General features: G+C 38.0%; 2 protein-coding genes across 2 annotated transcripts; one reads left to right on the top strand and one right to left on the bottom strand.

The window, feature by feature from the left end:
• The first annotated feature begins 4,223 nt into the window (after positions 1–4,223).
• Positions 4,224–12,674, top strand: LOC145769535 (acyl-coenzyme A thioesterase 1-like). The gene is made up of 6 exons (XM_082581185.1): positions 4,224–4,414; positions 4,872–4,977; positions 6,705–6,800; positions 7,416–7,516; positions 7,989–8,223; positions 11,120–12,674. Exons 1-6 carry the CDS (start codon positions 4,397–4,399, stop codon positions 11,911–11,913), a joined length of 1,350 nt encoding a protein of 449 aa, XP_082437311.1. The 5' UTR covers positions 4,224–4,396; the 3' UTR covers positions 11,914–12,674.
• On the bottom strand, positions 12,204–18,957 carry LOC145769536 (inosine-uridine preferring nucleoside hydrolase-like). The gene is made up of 6 exons (XM_082581186.1): positions 18,772–18,957; positions 17,824–17,967; positions 16,829–16,888; positions 14,783–14,894; positions 14,098–14,291; positions 12,204–13,669 (listed from the first exon to the last, which is right to left on the bottom strand). The coding sequence occupies exons 1-6, from the start codon at positions 18,955–18,957 to the stop codon at positions 13,397–13,399; spliced, it is 969 nt and encodes a 322-aa protein (XP_082437312.1). The 3' UTR covers positions 12,204–13,396.
• Between the last annotated feature and the right edge of the window lie 7 nt (positions 18,958–18,964).

Raw genomic sequence — 18,964 nt, 5'->3', positions numbered from 1 at the left:
CGTTGCTGTACTTTACTTCGTTTGGTGGTTTAATTGTTTGTTAGAAAAAAGATAAAATCTGGTAACAACCAAATAAAAGTAGCCTAATGTTTGTTACAGAATGCACGCAAGGGAATATATGACTTTTACTGGCCCTAATAGTTATACATTTTAACGTTGCCCCATGCAAAATTGTTTTGTCAATAACTTCTTAAAACAATGGTCTACGTAGGCCTACGCCTCTAAATAAGTATGAATTTTTACCCCTTTTCCATCTTTTTTGGCGTGTGCACTTTTATCACTGGCGTGCGTTAGCTGATTCCGATTTGAACTCACAGTGGTTTCTACAAAATGTTTTTAAAAGTTTATCGTTTATTATTGGTGTAAAAATTATGAGGCAACTACTAACTGTTCTTGGTTTATCTCCCGGCTGAAAGAAATCGTGAAACAAACGCAACTTGGCATCGTAATATGTGACAATGTTGACCGTAGTACGCTACTGTAGTTCAGTTTGTAGTTGACGATGTTTTCAAAATCGGATTGGGCGTGTTTTAACAGTCCGCATGATAAAGTTTCTCTAATATTATGCAAAAATGTCAATATTGATTAGTAGGCTATATAAATTAATTATTTTTTTACTATTTTGTGAATAATCGTAAAATTAAAAAAAACAACATTATAATAGTATAAAATCGTAGTTTATCTCATCGCTGTCCTACTTTTTTACATAATAAATTCTTGTAGCTTACAGGAATTACTTTAAGCATGTGTGGTGTTTTGTATTGTTGGCAATTAGTCTCCCATTGTATCGTAGCCGTAGGCCTATTTTGGTATTGTCAAGGCATGGACTTCTAAATAGTAGCACCTGGACTGTACACGCAGTGGCCAACATGTGGCCAAACAGTTGGTACAACAGTTGGCCAACAGGGTTAGTTACTTGGCTGTTGGCCCACTGTTGGTCAACCGTTGTACCAACTGTTTGGCCTCATGTTGGTCACTGCGTGTCCAGTCCAGGTGCTACTATTTAGAAGTCCATGGTCAAGGTTTCTGAATTCTTCTTTAACGTTGAAGTTTTGTGACACAATGTTACGTAACAGAATGATCACAAACCAAAAGTCAAGCGTTATGTTTGTCTATCTATATATGAGTTTGACTTGCTAGTCTTATACTCGGAAAAAATACTTTTGTACTGTGTAAGGCTACAAGTTTTGGAGTTCATGCAGTTTCAACTACAAAAATTTAAAAAAGGCCGGAAAATCTGTCCATAAATAGCTTTATCATAAGCGATACAACTTAACATGGTTCTGATTAACCGTTGCGCATTATAAGATATTGGTGCATCGTCACTGCATTATCGAAATATGTGCAGTATTGTATGCGTATTGTATTGTCTATCATGCTACAGCAGTGGTTCCCAACCGGGGGGAATTCCCCACTAGGGGGAATTTTGCAATTTTCATGGAGGAATTTGGTTTTAGGATTTTAAAGCTTTTTAAGCCTAGTAAGTTGGCCTAGACCAGAGCTTTAAAGCGGAGAAGCCCTTAACTCCGATCCTTAATCTTAGCCCATCCTTAATCGGAACCCTTAAGCCCGATTATTTAAGCAACTGTGCACTGACATGGATGCAAACCATCACGTAGGCCTACTTCTTTTTAATGCAAATACTCAATTGCTTTGAGGAGGAAACGTAACCAAGCGAGTGTTTGAGCTCAGAGACGAGCTTAAATTATTTTTAGACCTTTAAATAAAATTGGAATTTGTTTTATTGCTGAATGATGACAGATGAATTAGATCCCTTGCTTATTTGGTTGATATGTTTGGTCCACTGAATAAACTAAACCTAAAAATGCAAGGGAAAAAACAATATATATTCAATCGCTATCTCCGTTTGAAGCAGATTGCGCATTAACATGGGTTATCTGTATCCATGCGCCATTGACATATCGATACCATGTGAATTTACAAACTGTAGCCTACTGCTTCCATGCTGGCTCAAGGCAGGTTGGAAGAGAGTGATTGATTCATGTCACTGTCATTAGGAGATTATTTTAAGGTAATAGAAGACTCCGCTGTCCTGATCGCGGGGGACTACGTTTTGTCTGGCCCCTACCTTTCGACCAGCCTGGTTTGGGTGGCCCTTCCAGGAGCAGATGCCACCGCTCAGCATTTAAAGATGCTTTGGAAGCTTTCACTTGCAAGCTTGATGATTGAAAGAGAAACGTTAGAATAAACAATTGAACATGTCACCATATTTAAAGAACTATCCTCGGTGCTGGTTGTCGACGGCAAAGGACAAGTTCTCCAGAGTTGGAAAAAGAATTGATTTTGCAACATCTCACAGCATTAGAACTGGAATTCATTCAATATTTTCCTGAAATTTATGACGATGAGCTTGATTTAATATGAACTTCATTCACACTGCTGATGGAAAAACTTCCCGATAAATTGCAGAATGAATTTTTAGAACTCAAAACGGATTCTTGCACAAGAGATTTATTCAGAGAAAAAATCAATCACTGGATTTTGGCCATTAACGTGTAATTTCTATCCCAAAGTGGCAGAGAAAGCTATTCGAAGTATCCTTCCGTTTGCTTCCACTTATCTATGCAAATCAAGTTTTTCAACTTTTGCAGATGAAAAGAAAACAGAGAAGCCGAGTAGACGTGAAGAATGATATTCGTTGTGCTCTTTCCAATACTCTTCCACCACATTCATGAGTTGTCGAAACAAAAAAAATCACAAGCTTCACACAGATTGTTAAATGCGTTGACTCTTATATTTTGAATGTCGTTGGCTCCAGCTCGTGTCCGATCGAATTTGGTTTTGGATGGTGATGTCATATGCAGCTTTGGTGACTCAGTCTATGATGGGAAGGACGTGGGAAAAATATCACATTGTATGGATGGTGGGAGACGTGGTAGTTTTAGCTTTCTTTTGTAGGGTTTCGTTTTTCATGGGCTTTTTGTATCCTGTTTTTTTTTTAAATTTTCGTGCCTTCTCTAGTTCTTTTTTCTCCAGAATGATCCGTCACTAGCAAGTTGTTCCCATGAATCCAGATCAATGTTTGCATGGTTGAGGGAGACTTTCAGCTGGTCTTTGAATCTCATTTTTGTTTTTGTCTTTGAATAAATTACTTTTCAGCAACGTTCTTCATTAATTAAATTATTTTAGTATGAAAAGGAATATTACAGGCTAAAAAGCTTATTACCAGTGAAAGTTTAGTTTATCTTCTAAGACTTAGATTGAAATATTGATGTAAACAAGTTTTTAACAAACTAAATTTATAGGGGGGGATTTGGATTTGAAAATTAACTAAAAGGGTCCACCGGATAAAAAAGGTTGGGAACCACTGTGCTACAGTATCGTATTTAACAGAGTAACCTAGGCTATGCCTACGCTAAATAATTTAGGCACATTGAATGCATTGAAAGCCCATCTTGTTGTGATGCTTGTGGAGAGATTGCAGCTAAACATGTTTATCTGTGTCATGGTATTTTTTCTTCACTTGGTGATCTTATGGTGAAGAGTGCAAAAGATCCCAATTAGTAAAAACCATCTAATTCTAATGCGTGCGTATTATGACAATTCATGAAACTAAATAATGTACACACTACACATAATCTTGTCAAAACACATAATCTGTGTTTATTTTCTTGGGTTTAACTTTGAAGAATCAAGAATTAATGCTTGTTTGAAAGGACATGTCGATTTCTTGTACTCTTAATATTTTGTGTATGGCCAATATCGCCTGATGTGTCCATGTTTTTCAAGTTAGACATAAGTTTGGTTATCGTAAAGCATGTGGTTTAATACAGTAGTGTTTGCCAGTTCTAACAATTGTATTACATCTATTGATTCTTGAGATGTCGACGACTCGACGTTCTGCCTATCTAGACGGCGATTTTGATTTTCCTTCAAGTGTCGAGTTACGCGATTTCTACTTTATAAAAATTAGTAGCGATTCAAATGATGTACAGTAAATTGATATATCTAACCAAAACAAGCAAACCTGTAGCCTATAATTTTGTATCGTTAAATAAACGGCACAATAGGTGATATTTTGGGGAAAATTTTAATTGCCCAGTAATGTGCTGCCGATATTGTTTTTTATTTTTATTTGAAAAAATATGAATTTTCTGTCTCCACAGCTGTTTTTAAAGTTTCGGTCGGTTTCTTCTTATGTAGCTTATAGATATTTTGCATTGGTTGTATCTAAACCCGAAACTTAATCTTGTTACAGGTTTTAGAAGTAGGCCTAACACACCATTTCGTTAATGTGTTCAAAACGAACGTTCTTGTTACGTTAAATGAGGTTTCTTTTGTTACACCAACAAGCTATTTTAAATCAACTCAAGAATTGCTCCTTCACTTTTTTGTCACGTGACCCCATATCTTTCATCAAAAGGTTCCTTCGAAAATGGAATCACCAAGTCAGGTTGGTTATTTAGTTATAAGGAGTTATGACCATCTACTAAATTTCAGCGTGGTTTGGTGGAAAAAACAGCCAATCACACAATCTTTGGCCGTCCCATTTGGGCGACTCTCCCGAGAAAATACAATAAAGTGAATAGGCCAAAGCCATGGAATAATAAACTCTTGGTTGATGAATGTTTTGACTAATACTCGATGGTTCAACATAATTGTTTTCTCCCACAATCCTCTTGAGTCTGCCACTGCTTCCACATTAGCCTACTTTACATTCGATAGGTTGCAGTGAACCTAGAAGGGTCCATGGATAGACACACAGTTAGAATCCTGAACTAAGCCTTGCATACGTGAAGACCTATTTATTACAGGAAAGGCTGCACCAACGTCTTTAAGCTACATATAAATACGCACATTTACGTTTAAGACAACACACACATTTACTTTTATGTGTTTTTGATACGCAGACTCTTGAAAATGACACATTGTGCAACAGATATCGGAACAACATAAAATCGTTTGTCCATCCAGAACCCAGCATGCTTGATGTTGAAGTCGATATAAGCGTTAAAGGTAAATATGTGCACAAATAATGAAGCATACGCTGCATTGAATCTTTATCTTCGGATTGAGAAAGCTTCGGATAGGTTTCTTCCTTGCAGTTTCACATACTTGTAGAGGCATTGAACTCTGACGCAGACTCGGTTACCGAGATTGGCTGAGTAAAATTTCCGATTGTTGAATTTTTTGTTGTTGTCTGTGAATTAGTTTATTCTCTAGACATCGCTGAATGCACCGCAGTCCGAAATGCGTTGCTCACGCGCACAGACGCGCACCCCAAATTCCACAAGTGGCTGAATAGATGTTTAACTACAATGTCTATCTCCACGTTTTATTTATCTTATAAGGGCTGGTGTATCAAAATGACTTTGCCATGATGGGCATAGCCAGGCGATTTTATTGTTTTTTGCCGACCTGTTTTTTTTTAATGAGTTAAACCAAACGCATCAAGAGTTCTGTACACTGCATTGACAATCAACTTTTCATGACGCACCACGGCCGACCAACATTTGTATATCTTCTTTTTATTTAGGCTAGGTTTTTCAAATATGTGTTTTTTGAGATTGATGTCACACTTTCAAATTCCTTAAGGTGTTGCGACCATGCCTAATCCTTGTTAGCTATTTAGTAGGGGAGGTCAGGGACCAGTGGGACAAAAATAGCTTTTTCTTTAATACCGTAACTCAAATAATTTACAAACAATGTGTGCTAAACCACACTTTTTATAAAGTTCCACCTTTTACTCACATCTTCAAAACATTTCAACAATTTTTTTTTAAAATATTTTGATGTTTATTTTTAAGTTTTAAATGCCGCACTAAAGTGTCCCCCTCGTACCTAACTTAAGAGAGCAGTGGGACACTTCAGAAATGTTCCACTGGTATATCGTCCCGCTGGTCACCGATCTCCTTATAGGCTAGGCTAAATCATTTTGATGTAGCACGCCTCAGCATTGTTGCTTCTCCTTTTTTCTACATCCTTGTTATGCTAATAATTGGAACGTCAAGTAGGCTACTGTAATAGTTTTCGCTTGGATGGTGGAAAATACAGCAAAAGAAACAACGAAATGGAAACCTACAGTAAACAGAGCCTACTCGGGATTGTTTTTGTTTGTTTTTCATATCTTTATCCTGCATTGCGGGAAAGCGGACTTGAGCGCTATGCATCGGTGTACGCCTTCCGACGTACACCTGACCCACGCTGCAGCCGACGGCAATGTCTGTTTCCGGTTGTCTACTCTACTTATGACTTAAATTTGGTACTACCCATTACTCGAAATCGATCACTGGGTAGAGGCAATTATCGTAAAGTTTCTTGCCCAGAGAAACAACAGCAAGTGCGGGTGGCTGGAGTCGAACATGCAGGCTCTCGACTGCGAGCCCAACGCGCTAACCACTCGGCCACTGATGTCCCACCCAGCTCTCGTTTTAGAAGAGGTTGAGTTAATATAAAAAAACAAATTTTGCTAGCAATGCCATTAGCGGGTCTGCTACTATTCGGTGAGTTCCTAACCTCTAACCCTAACCCTAAAACGGCAATGATAATTAGGCTACAGTACCCGATAATTAAAAAAAAAATTGAAAAAATCCCCCGTTAAGGGATCGGACTCACCGAAACGGGCCATTCCGGTCATTAGCATAGTAGCCCACGGTATAATTGGCTAATGTCAATAGCCGACAGTATGTTACTTGCTTGAGGCTTAAGTAGCCTAGCTCTTGAGTAACTCTGTGTTTCCTTAGGTTTGCCCCCTTCTCAACAATTCACATTCCATAGTACCGCTGAAAACGACAAAAATCTTTTTGAATGCCTGGCAGTTTATACATCCAATCAACAAGGTAGGGAATTATTTTTATCGCATTTGCATTCCTGGCAGAATACCAAACAAGTTAGTAATTTGACAAGAGGATTTTATCTAGTCGACAGAGAATGATTTATATAGAATCGATGTTAAAGCGATTCACTTGGTAGCCTATCAGAGTTGTAAAGCAGCCGGACTTTGAAATTCTCGGTAAAAATAGTAGCTGGAATCTGATTTTTTTGCCAGTTGATACTTTTGGCGTACAAATATCTAAGATTCTAAGTTGTAGCTACTTGTTTTTGTGTAGGCTAGGTAGCCTACTTCTATAGTTTTATTTCCAAGCAGAAAATTTTCGTTTAAAACTATGCCTTTCTTGTCATGACAGGAGATAGGGAAGGTGTGAGTTTGAAAGTATAAAAAATCTGGATTGTGGCTTATGGTTTGCGTTCAGAGTCAAAATGGAGTTAACATCCTCAACATATTTGGAGCAAGAGTGGAGTAACAAACTTAGGAGTGGAGCAGGAATACACAATACCTGACTTCGTCGCTACGCCTCTGATAGGTAGCCTACAGATATGAAAAAATAGCCAAACTAAATTGTGAAAACGTTTTGTGTGTTCATTTTATAAAAATACTACTGTACTTTATGCAGGTGAAGTTGACTTATCACGAAATGCTTCGTGCGGTGGTTTCTTTAGAGGAGTTGAACCGATGGGATTATTTTGGGCCCTGCAGTCATTTTCCGTTGACAAGGCAAGTCTGATGCAATCAACAACTTTTTGTACCGTTATTTTAGCAACAGACAAAATACTGTAGGGTAGGCTACAGCAAACGCTTGATTGCTTTTGAATCTTTATAAAAGGTTTTGTGAGTCCGAGGATAAGGGGATTCCTGGCAGTGTCGCATACTTGTAGAGGCTATGAACCACCGACGCAGGGACGGTTACCGAGATTGGCTGGGTGAATTTTCCGATAGTTGTTTGAAGTGTTGTCTTTGAATTAATTATCCTATCCACTAGATTCCGCTGAATGGAGAGCAGTCCTGAAATGCGTTGCTCAAGCGCACATCCCGAGAGGCGAACCAAGCGCCGCTTGATTGTGAGTCGGGCGCTTACCCACTCAGCCAACTAAGACAGTTCAACCACAGAACAACCAAACAGACTACCAGCCTAGTTTTGACCGTGGCAGTTTTTGTCTTAACCTACAAGGGTACTTTTTGCTTGCAGATGCAAAATCGATTATTAAAGCGCAACGTATCGACGCCACTCATTGTGACAATCAGCATTCATGCCGGTCATTTTGATACTCTCAAAGAATTCCACCCGCGTTCCACATCAACTAAGCTTTTTCACTTTCAAGTAACACGTCTATGCATTGCTCCCGGTACGAGAAGAATTGAAGTAAAAGAACAAGGGTTGCTTGGAACATTGTTTCTCCCTCAAGGAAAAGGTCCATTTCCAGGTAATAAAACTAGGCTATATATTGCGATTATCACCAGGTATCACAGCTTTTGTTTGGCTACTTTTTTGATGCTCCTTTATGTATTTTGGGTGCTGAGTTCAAAAATCTAATTATTTTTTTCGTAGGCTATCGTTACTTTTTAAGATATTCAATTTTTTGTTTCATCCGATGTAGCTGTAACTAGCAAATTGCGTTATAGGCTTATTCTTGCAGTAGATTTCAACTCAACATCAAGGTCCCGTTCAGTTTATTGAACAAAAACATAGTTTTGCAAATATAGTGTCATTCAAAAATGTACTTTTGAGCGAGTTTTTCTTTTATGACCGCTCCTATCTGACTTTATTGGGGCTCAAGTTGTCAACCTCCACGTGGTGAGCCCTGGATTCGACTGATGACAACAAACCGACAAATAGCAAAGAGAAAAGAAGATCTGACTTTATCAAAGACAAAATGTGGTCTCCCAGCATTGCATTGTCCCAGCAACTTTTATATCGTTTATTTATTGGCTCAATATCTTTGTGAAATCTCTCACCATGCTCCCCACTGAAGTCATCAAGATTCTCTTAAAAAATATGCAAAAAATTCTTTCAGATATGAGGCAAAACCCATGTTCTGGCATCGTTTAACTAATTTTTCCACCAACTCTTTGCAATTTCGGTCCCTTTTATTTATCAAAACTCCACCAACCACGCTTTGAGATACTTGCCACTCTTCCTTTTCTGTTTCATTTATTCCTTTTTCCAAGCTTTTGCACTTTAGCATTGTGCTTATCTGGGGACCCAGAAATATTCCTCCTTTTGTTTGACCAACTGATAGTCTGAGAAACATTGAACCGATTTCTTGAAAAACTTGTCTTCCAAAGCTTTGACAAACTGTTTTACCAGACCTCGGCTGATATGAAGTGGTTGCAGTAAATGCTTTTCCCTGCTTAGAATAGGCTCCCCAGAAACGTACATTTCTGGAGTTAGTTTTCTTGTGTTGGCAAATAAATTTTTTCACAGTGCTCACCGTCAGTTCCGCCACTCCACAAGCACAAAAACGCAAGAGTATTTTGTGTAACCATTCTAGAAACCAAGCAAAAATCCTAACATTTTAAAGTCACCTCAAACATATTACGTAAACTGAGGGTAACTGATTTAAATGAGCAATTGCTTGGCATTTTCATAATCTTTTTTCATCTGAATTGAATAAACAAGTGAAATTGACGGATATATGTTGCCATTGTGAAGTAACATCGCTTTGTCACTTTTAGTAGAAGTGTAATGCTATTTTAAGTGACTATTTCTGTAAGCAGTACTCTGAAGTCGTCACCAAGCAGATTCCACTCATTTAGCCTGAATGTTAATAACTTTGCTCCAGATTTTTTAAGATCCAGATCACGTATCAATTCATACCATTCTTTTGAGCTGAAAAACAAGATTCTGAGATTGCTGGTGCATATCTCGTATCAGTATGGTATCTGTATTATTGCTTATTACTGAGTCTTTACTGAAGTCCATTAATTTTCTATTTAAAGTACACAGCATATAAGAAAGTGAATCCAGTCTAAGAACATATCAATAACTGTTAGTGAATCACAGAAAAAACTAACATTTGATGGTGGGTTTGGAAATGGTAAGGCTGAACTGTGATAAGCAACAAATCAAGGTTTACTTGGATATGTCATAACTGTTTTTCCGCTGATCTTGTGATACTTCGATATGTTTATGGTGCAAAATCATGACGATGATGTGCGAGTCTCTCAAATTCACGGAACTGTAGATGACATTTCCCAGCATTGCATTGTCCCAGAGGCCTTTATATTGTTTTTCCATCGGCTCAATATCCTGGTGAAATCTCTTACCATGCTCCTCACTAAATCCTCCATGATTTTCTTGAAAAACATCCAGATGAGGAACTGGTGCAATGAATGAGGGTGTAGCCTACTTGGATATGCCATAGCTCTTCCGCTGATTTTGCGATACTTCGATGTTTGATGCAAAATCATGATGATGATGATGTGCGAGTTTCTCAAATTCACGGAACTGTAAATGACATAACTTTTCCAGAACCCACTCAAACATCCTTCAAGGTTACATCGACCGCTGCCACAGAGTCCATGTTGCGCTCATGACTTATCTTGATCACCAATGTCTATCCCAAAATACAGCCTAGAGCCCTAGATGCTGTCGAAAAGTCTACTTTGTTTCTTTCACAATTTTATATGTGGTGTATTTACTGCTGATGTAGTAGGCTATCCACATATAGTCATACATAACAAAATCAATCCGGTAAATTTCTTGAGAAATAAAAGCACTTTTTCTGCTAAATTTTACACTGCCACATCCCCATTCACTTCCTCAAACAAATAAGTCGCCAATTTACAACATGATAATGCTGACAGACACATATCATTGCAACAATAACCGCATAAAAAACCTTGAGTTTACGGAAAATCACAAAAAACGGAAATCGTTGTATCTTGAAAGCGATCGATGATAGAAAAAAAACTACAGCATTTTTGGTATCAGCGCTTGAAAATCATACAGATACACTTAAAAAATGTAGTAATTTTTTTTTGAATTTTGTTACGCAGTGTTATAGACCTACAAATGCATGTTGATACGTTATCTCAGTTAAGCTTCAAGTTCGTTATGATTAGTTGAAAGATACAATTGAATAGCCTGTTGCTTGGATGTTTACAAATATTAGTCGTAGCCTGAGCGATGCAGTTTTTATGACATCAGTTCTGTGCCAGCCGATAGTAGCCATGTAGCTACCATAACCTAACAATAGCTGCAAAATAACACCTGGACTTTTATTTCATCACACGTTTTGTAAATTCTATCCATTAGATTGCAACTGATGTTCTCAGTGGTTAATGTGTTGTCGCAACTACACATTTCCATATTTGCAGGTCTTGTGAACATGTTTGGAGGGATGCCAAGTACGCTCGAATACAAACCAGCTTTGTTTGCCTCTCATGGATTTGCCGCTTTGGCTCTGCCGTATACTGGGTTGGAAGGATTGCCAGAAAGTATTTTCAGCCTTGACCTGGAATACTTTGAAAAGGCAGTGGACTATCTATGTAGCCATAACAGCGTTGACGCAAATCAGGGAGTTGGAGTTGTCGGATTGTGTAAAGGAGGCGAAATTGCTTTGGCAATGGCTGATTCTATCACGAGGATAAAGTGCGTCGTTGCGATTAATTGCGCTGTGCTACCTGCTCACACCACATACAAGTATAAGAAGTTAGTGCGAGAGGGTGGGACTCTAGAAAATTATGTCGAAAAAACCAAAGCAGGGTCGCTGGTTTTAAGACGCACATTTCCGATGGTGGACAGAAACTGTAAAGATGCAGAACTTAAATCTAAGTTGTTTAAGTTTCATCCCAGTGTATCTTACATGTATATCGCCGGCTTAGACGACGACGATCTACCGTCTGAATTTTATTGCAACGTGTTAGAAAATGCCTTGAAATCTGAAAATCATCCCAGCTACACCATTTTACGTTATCCTGGCGGGGGACACTTGATCGAGTCCCCCCACATACCACACTGCGCTGAAAGTTATTTCAACGGTTTTGGTGCTTTCCTGCGATATGGTGGAGAGCCACTCGCACATCACCGAACACAGGTGGACTCTTGGAACAAACAAATAAATTTCTTGCACAACAATTTAAGCAGAAAGCAGACCAAAGCAAATCTGTAAACCAATGATAGGTAAACCATTTTAACTTGGTATTTCCCAAAATATCGTGACATTTTGAACTTATTACGGTAGGTATTTTAATTTGTAATGTTTTATACCTGCAAGGTGCAATACATTTCCATACACTGATCACTGGTAATCTAAGTTTATTTTTTACGCATACAAAGAAGTTTTATGTGATCATTGTTCATTCCTGCTACTATTATAACGACAAAATCACCTTGGTGATGAATGAGAATGTATGCGACCAAACTAAAGCCACAAATTAGTAATGCACGTTCAATTAACTTTCTGGTCTTTCAATGTTCATTATTCTAAAAATGTCATTGTTTTGCAGTGTTTGTAACTAAACGAAGCACAAATTGAGATTACTGAACAAACATTGGTTGCAGTTTTCCTCAAACATGTGGACTGGACGTGCCAATTGCCTAGAACTGACTGTATTGACCTAAAATTGACCACAGACAACCGACTCCTTGTGTCCAGAACTTTTACTTAAAACCACACCGCAATAGACTTTAGTGACTTTAATTGCCCTAGCAATGACATACAATTATGCACGGACACAATGCTTTTCTCGTTTAGCTTGGTTATACAATTATACATACATTACATGATACATTGCAGTTGCACTGTGAAATTCAGCGAAGAGTTAAGGTAAGTAGCGAGTTCATGACACAATATGTAATGACATTGAGGTAACTTCAACATTCTTCATCGTTTTGCACTTTTTCGATTACTTGATCAGTAACTTTCCAACATATTTCTTAACGAAAAAGCATCGAATTTCATTAAAGGCTCTACAACTAACTGCGTTGTATATCGAGGTTTGATAAAGAAAAAGACCAACAAAATGCAACTTTGGTCAAATTGCAACTGCGAAGGTCAGCATGTACTAAGTTTATAAGATTTGACAGTTAAATTAACCTGGTGCTAAATAGTGAATACAACCAGCCCAAACATATCGTTCCATGAAAAAAAAGTTATTTGCTATTATCTTTTAAAAACATAAAACGTCACCACAATGTAGTCGTTTTTCTTACTAGAAAGATGACACACAAGCAACTGTCGCATACATGTGAACTGGTACAGACATGAGGAATGGAATGCGAAGTGCGATGCTGTAGTACAAATTAGCTCCCATGTCAGAATAAAAATACATAATGCTGAAGAAGACGATATTTTTAAACAATAGCAGCGATTTTTACGACAGCACCCAAACGCAAAGATCTTCCAGGTAGGCTACATTGAGCAGAACATCACATTACTTGTACAAATGCGAAGACACCAGTTCAGTATAGCAAGCAAAAGGCATCATGAAAACAGTACTAAAAGCTTAGCCTATGCAACAGCATCTTAATATGACTCCAGTAGAAAAAACGTTTGTCTGCATAAAATATGCTTTACTTCTTAAATATCTTTACCTGCATCACAATGATCGAATTAAAATGAACTACCCAGTGCCCGCCCATGAATGTGGTATTTATTTCACAGCCTCCCTTAACAATTTTAGATACTTTTCACAATCCAAAGAACTGTACATTGTTACAGACGCAAACGTATCATCTTTTTTGTCATGATCTACGACGACATGACCTCTTGAATGATGGCCAGCTAATTCAACGCACACACGCACAATCATTGGATTCTTACCAATGCTTGGATCAAGGGCAATGGCCATCGCATAGGCGTCACAGATATTCATCCCTTTGGCATTGATACTTTTCATCAATTTTTCTAGTGGTCGCAAAACCATCTGATGAAAAAAGTTAAAGTTAACTTGTTATTGTTACTCTAAAGCTTTTTTTCGCAACTTCGTAGAACGAAGATTTTGGTTGAACGAACGGGAAGGCAGGCGAACTTTGTTATCAACTTTGCATGCTCTCGATTGGAGTAGAGCCGAGGTCCTTTTGAACGTCAGTGAGACTCTCACGAAGTAGCGCATTACCATTGCAAGATAAAACGGGCCAAGAGAGCCACTTTTAAACAATCTTACGAAAGGTTGTTTGAAAAGTAAAAGCATTATGGATCGGAGCGTTGTTTTTAAAGAAAAGTGACTGTTCCCGGCCAGCAAATAATTTGTTTTCAACGTTTATATACGTTAAATCAATGTAGTCTGTCAAGTAATTTGCTGGCTGGATAAAGTATTCACTATTAGTAACTCGAATCAGCCGACACACTTACTTGGGCAAAAGCTGTTTTCTTGTTGTCAGCCGATGAAAGCCATTCCTGATGCGTGTCCCAGACAAGCTTGTGGTCACAAGTGTATTCATAGTTGATCAAATGGACGGGACACATTCTTGAATAAAACTGCAGTGTCAGATAGGCTGCTTCCGGATCATAGTGAAAATTAAATTCAGCTGCTGGAGACGAATTACCTGAAAAATGAATTGGAAAACAACTTGCCTATCTTGCAATAAACATAGTATGCAAATTAGGTCTGTTTAAAACGATTTTTTTGTTGAAACAAATTTCTTCACCAAGAAATCAAATTCGAAACGACACTAAAACAAAGAATTTTAAGTCGAAACAATCACTTATTTCTGTGCTGAACACTCGCAAACTGGAATAACTGGCAAATTTGTGACCTGCGATTGGTTTCAAGTTGACAACGTAATGAAATCAAGGAAGACAAAAAAGTTTGTGTCGAATTATTTTTGTTTCAGATAGTCCCAATAGGTCTATAAACCTGGTTTGATTTTCTTTTTGCGTATTTATTGCTTAATCATTCACACGAAATGAATAGTATTACAGTATTAAGATGTCAAAAAAATTTACAAGATATGTTTTAAACTTATTACTGATGATACTAAGCTTAAAAGAAACACAATTTAAAACAAACATGTTTCTACAGATCAGTGAAAACCACCTAGAGCATAACGAGTTCCTCCCATGATGTAGACTTCTTTTAATCTAGAAGGCACTTCTGGATCAAGCTTAATAGCCACCGCTAGGTTTGTAAGTGGGCCGGTTGCTATGATCTAAAAAATACCATTTTTAACGGTTAAAAGACTTGATAAAACACTTTTTCATAGCCTACGATTGCGCCACGGAGTCATCTATGACGTTTAATGTTTGCCATATAGCTATCACAAATTTGAAACGGTTGATTGGAGAAGTTAGCTATCTGATGTCCTCTAATACAAGGCTGGGTCAGGAAGACTTTGGCGTTTCATGAGTTCAGTGCATCGCCAATATATAATTACGAAACCGTCAGGAATTTTAGGTCCATTTTCACATCTTTCATCAATACCCAAGCCACAAAAAGCACATGACAGTTCGGCATTGGCCTTTCAGTTCAACTTGTTTCGAAATCGTTTGTAGAAATTGCAATTTTCAAAAGGGAACTTCCTGAACGAATAGAAAATATTAAGGCCCATTGTGCGATGTGGTGAGAGCGAATTTGGATTCATTCATTGAAACAAAATTGAATTGACGATTCAGACATTGAGAATAACAGTATGAATACACAATAAGCAAATTTCTAAATATAGAGAATAAAAGCTGTCCGTCAATTGTCAATGCAAAAAAATAACGCACTTGGAAAAGCCTTTTCGGTATTCTCTTGTTAGATAACAGAACAACTATAAATTAGCCACTATATTATTGTTCATGTCAATCGAGTCTTTTATTGTTAACGTCGGTCTGTAAAAAGACAGGCCTTGATAATGAGACTTGCCGTTTCCAGCTCTGTTAAAAAGCTAAACTATTACTACAGTAGTTTTAGTCATAAATTTTTATCTTTGTAGCAGAGTTGCGGAGCACGTCTTTTAGGTGCAGACAGGTGCGCGCACTGTGGCGTCAGGATATGTAAGGTGCTAACAAAACGAATTTCCTAAGTGGGTTCTTGGCTGTACCTACATAGTCAGGCACTGCAGTATGTTTCAAAATAAATTCCCTTTGTAACACAGCGAGGAAAACTATCACATAATCATTAATCAAGCATTTCTGATAAATGATTGAGTGTAATTTGACACACTGAATATCACCTGAATGATCGGCGCAGTGCGCTGCACCTAAATATCCTGATGGCACAGTGCGCACACCTATTAGACAGGCACTTGCCTGCACTATAAAGACGTGAAACCCAAAGTTGCCAGTTCCACGGTTTCCCGCGGAATTGGGCTAGTTTTGTTTTGGAATTGTGGAAAAATTTTAGCAGTGGCGGTTGTGTTTTGTTTGGTTTCATTCTATTTTCACCAATACTGATTTTGACTATATTTTGCACAAATTTGTCATATTTTGAGCTATTTTTAAGCTTGTTTCATCACTTATTATGGATCTGCTACTATTTGGCGAGTCCGATTCGGCGAGTCCAATTCGGCTAGTCCAATACGGCTAGTCTGATTCGGCGAGTGCCCTATTCGGCGAGAGCCCTTTTCGGCGAGTTCCCTATTCGGAGATTTTTTGAATTTTTTTTTAAATTATCGGGTACCGTAGCCTAATTATCATTGCCGCTTTTACATCGTTTTAACGTCGCTAAACGTTGAAATAAGACCCTAACCCCCAACCCCTACCCTAAAACGGCAATTATAATATTAGGCTACGGTACCCGATAATTTGAAAAAAATTTCAAAAAATCGCCGAATCGGGAACTCGCCGAAAAGGGGTCTCGCCGAATAGGGCACTTGCCGAATAGGACTAGCCGAATTGGACTCGCCGAATAGGACTAGCCGAATTGGACTCGCCGAAACGGGCCATTCCGCTTATTATGACGATTTGGCTCCTTTTTAGTTGCAATTGGGCTGAAAAATTTGAAAACATCTGGCAACCTTGCTTCGCAATATGATAACTATAGAGTTGTTCTTGCACGGTTCTTAATGGCATACACCGAGAGTAGAACGATACGGAGTTGCTTAAACTTGGATTATCTTAGTTTATAATGATTTGTTATTTCGCACACAACAATACCTACTTTAAGCTTTCCATTGTACTGTTTAGAAAGCCGAACAATTGCATTGGCGGCGTGTTCCTCCTGAAAAACAGCACATTCAAACGTCTCACTCGTCATTGTAGCAGTAGTAAATACTTTTACTCAGGGATATCTAAAGAAGGGGATGCGAAGGCTCACTGCTATTGCCTTATTCTTATGACACTACCAGGGCGGTAGTTTGTACGTGTGAAACATGAGGTTCTTTTCAAAATTGCAGAAAGTTTTGTAGTGCAGCTGGTACAGTCAGCTACTAAAGACAGTTTGTAAACGTTACATAGGGCATATTTAAAGAACACTTGTTTGGAAAGACAGTTGAAAAGTTACCAGTAAGCTGTTTTTCTTAACAAAGCCTTTGCAGTAGGCTAGATGTAAAGCAACTATACGGGTACTCGGGTAGTTGAATTAACAAGTAACTATGAGCATTGAGCATGCAGTAAATATCCACTATGCTTGATGCTAAAAGCGCTATGCAGGTTATCATAACAAGATTTATTGAACTACTATCGATGCCAATTGTCAGTTTACGGTAAACAGAAATGATTTAAGTTACGATAAACAGAAGCCCTTCTACTGTCAGACGTATTAAAAGCTTTCGTATCCGCTTCTTTAGATATCCCTGCTTTTACTCAGTAAAGCGATTGCGTTTTTAACAGATGCAAAATTGCAAATACAATATAACAGAAACTTGCAGTAATCACCAATAATGAAAATGTTTGGCACAAAGAGGTTGCAATTGAAAAAATTCAGGAAGAATAGCGTCCACGTAATTGGCTTGCTGTGTTAATTCTCTGGCATATTAAATTAGTTACATTTCACTAATATAATACTTAATATTCTTGTCGATTTTTGTGGTGAGAGTGACTTGAGTTGTATACTTTGACTTTTAAAAACAAGGATTGATGGCAAAAACATCTCACAAATACAAACTACTATAATCTCCTTAATGAAAACATTGTGTTTGCATCGGATTACATTACCTTAACATACTGAAGAAGGTCTGAAGATGCTGCAGGGTAAAAATCAGGCTGATCCCCAAGCCCATCAATGCCATGACAATGTGAAGCAGAAGGAGCATCATGAACTGGAACCAAGGGTGCGGAGCACCCTTTATATACAGGAATCTTCAGGAAATAAGAAATGTGTTGTGAATTTTTCCCTTATGCTTTTGGTGTGATATGGTTTGCGCTGATGTGGAAATGCACTGTTGTCTCAAACGCAACCATGTTTTTATTGCACTAACGAGTTTCAATCCATGCACTTTGTAGAAAGTTTCCACTACTCTCTAAGAAACCATTGCACCAATATTTGTTATTTATGTAAAACCTTAACCAGAGTACTTAGTAGCTTACTATTACACTGCATGTCACCATATTTACGCATCAAATACAATAAAATTTGTCTGGAATTGCAACACAGAAAAGGGCTAATAACATCACGCGGTCTTCTGGTATAGTGATGGCATTTCATTGCCTACTACACTTACAAAAAAAAAACTATTGCAAATGCTTGTTTGACGAATCTACATTGGTTTCATGCTGGTTGGAAACCGAGCAGTGATGCATGTAGAACTTGATTCTTCATAACTCATACTGGTCACTCTTCCTTCTCTGATTTTAAGTCTCTTGTTGATTGATAACATTTAAGAGATGACTCTTGACATGATCATACTGAGGATACTATGGTAGCGAAATCGATTTATGATAAGAAAATGAGGCTGGTACACTGTTTGTTGCAATGAGTAACAAGGCTTATAGTGATGATACGAGACAGTCAACCGCTTTAAGTGGACAATTTGCTGGGTTGATTCAAAAAACAGAAAAGTTTTATGAGTCATAACTGCTATATTGCAAATTGCACAAGAATGGCTAGTTGGCAAGATTGCAGAGACAAGAAAAGCATTTCTAATCTTAAAATTAACCACCTACCTCTTCTACCTTGTCAAACAGTTTCAAAATTCTTAAATTATTCATGACAACATTTTCCAGTGATGTATTTCCTTGCACACACGTCACAGCTACAGTTTTAACTTCGTCTGCTTGACTTAACAGCATCATGAATGCAATTGCATCATCCGAGCCAGTATCACAATCAAACAACACAACATTATCCATTTTGCTG

Source organism: Aplidium turbinatum, chromosome 4 (genome assembly GCF_918807975.1).
Source record: "Aplidium turbinatum chromosome 4, kaAplTurb1.1, whole genome shotgun sequence".
Lineage (NCBI taxonomy): Eukaryota > Metazoa > Chordata > Ascidiacea > Aplousobranchia > Polyclinidae > Aplidium > Aplidium turbinatum.
Note: the sequence above shows the minus strand (reverse complement) of the source record. Positions and strands in the feature narration are given on the sequence as shown.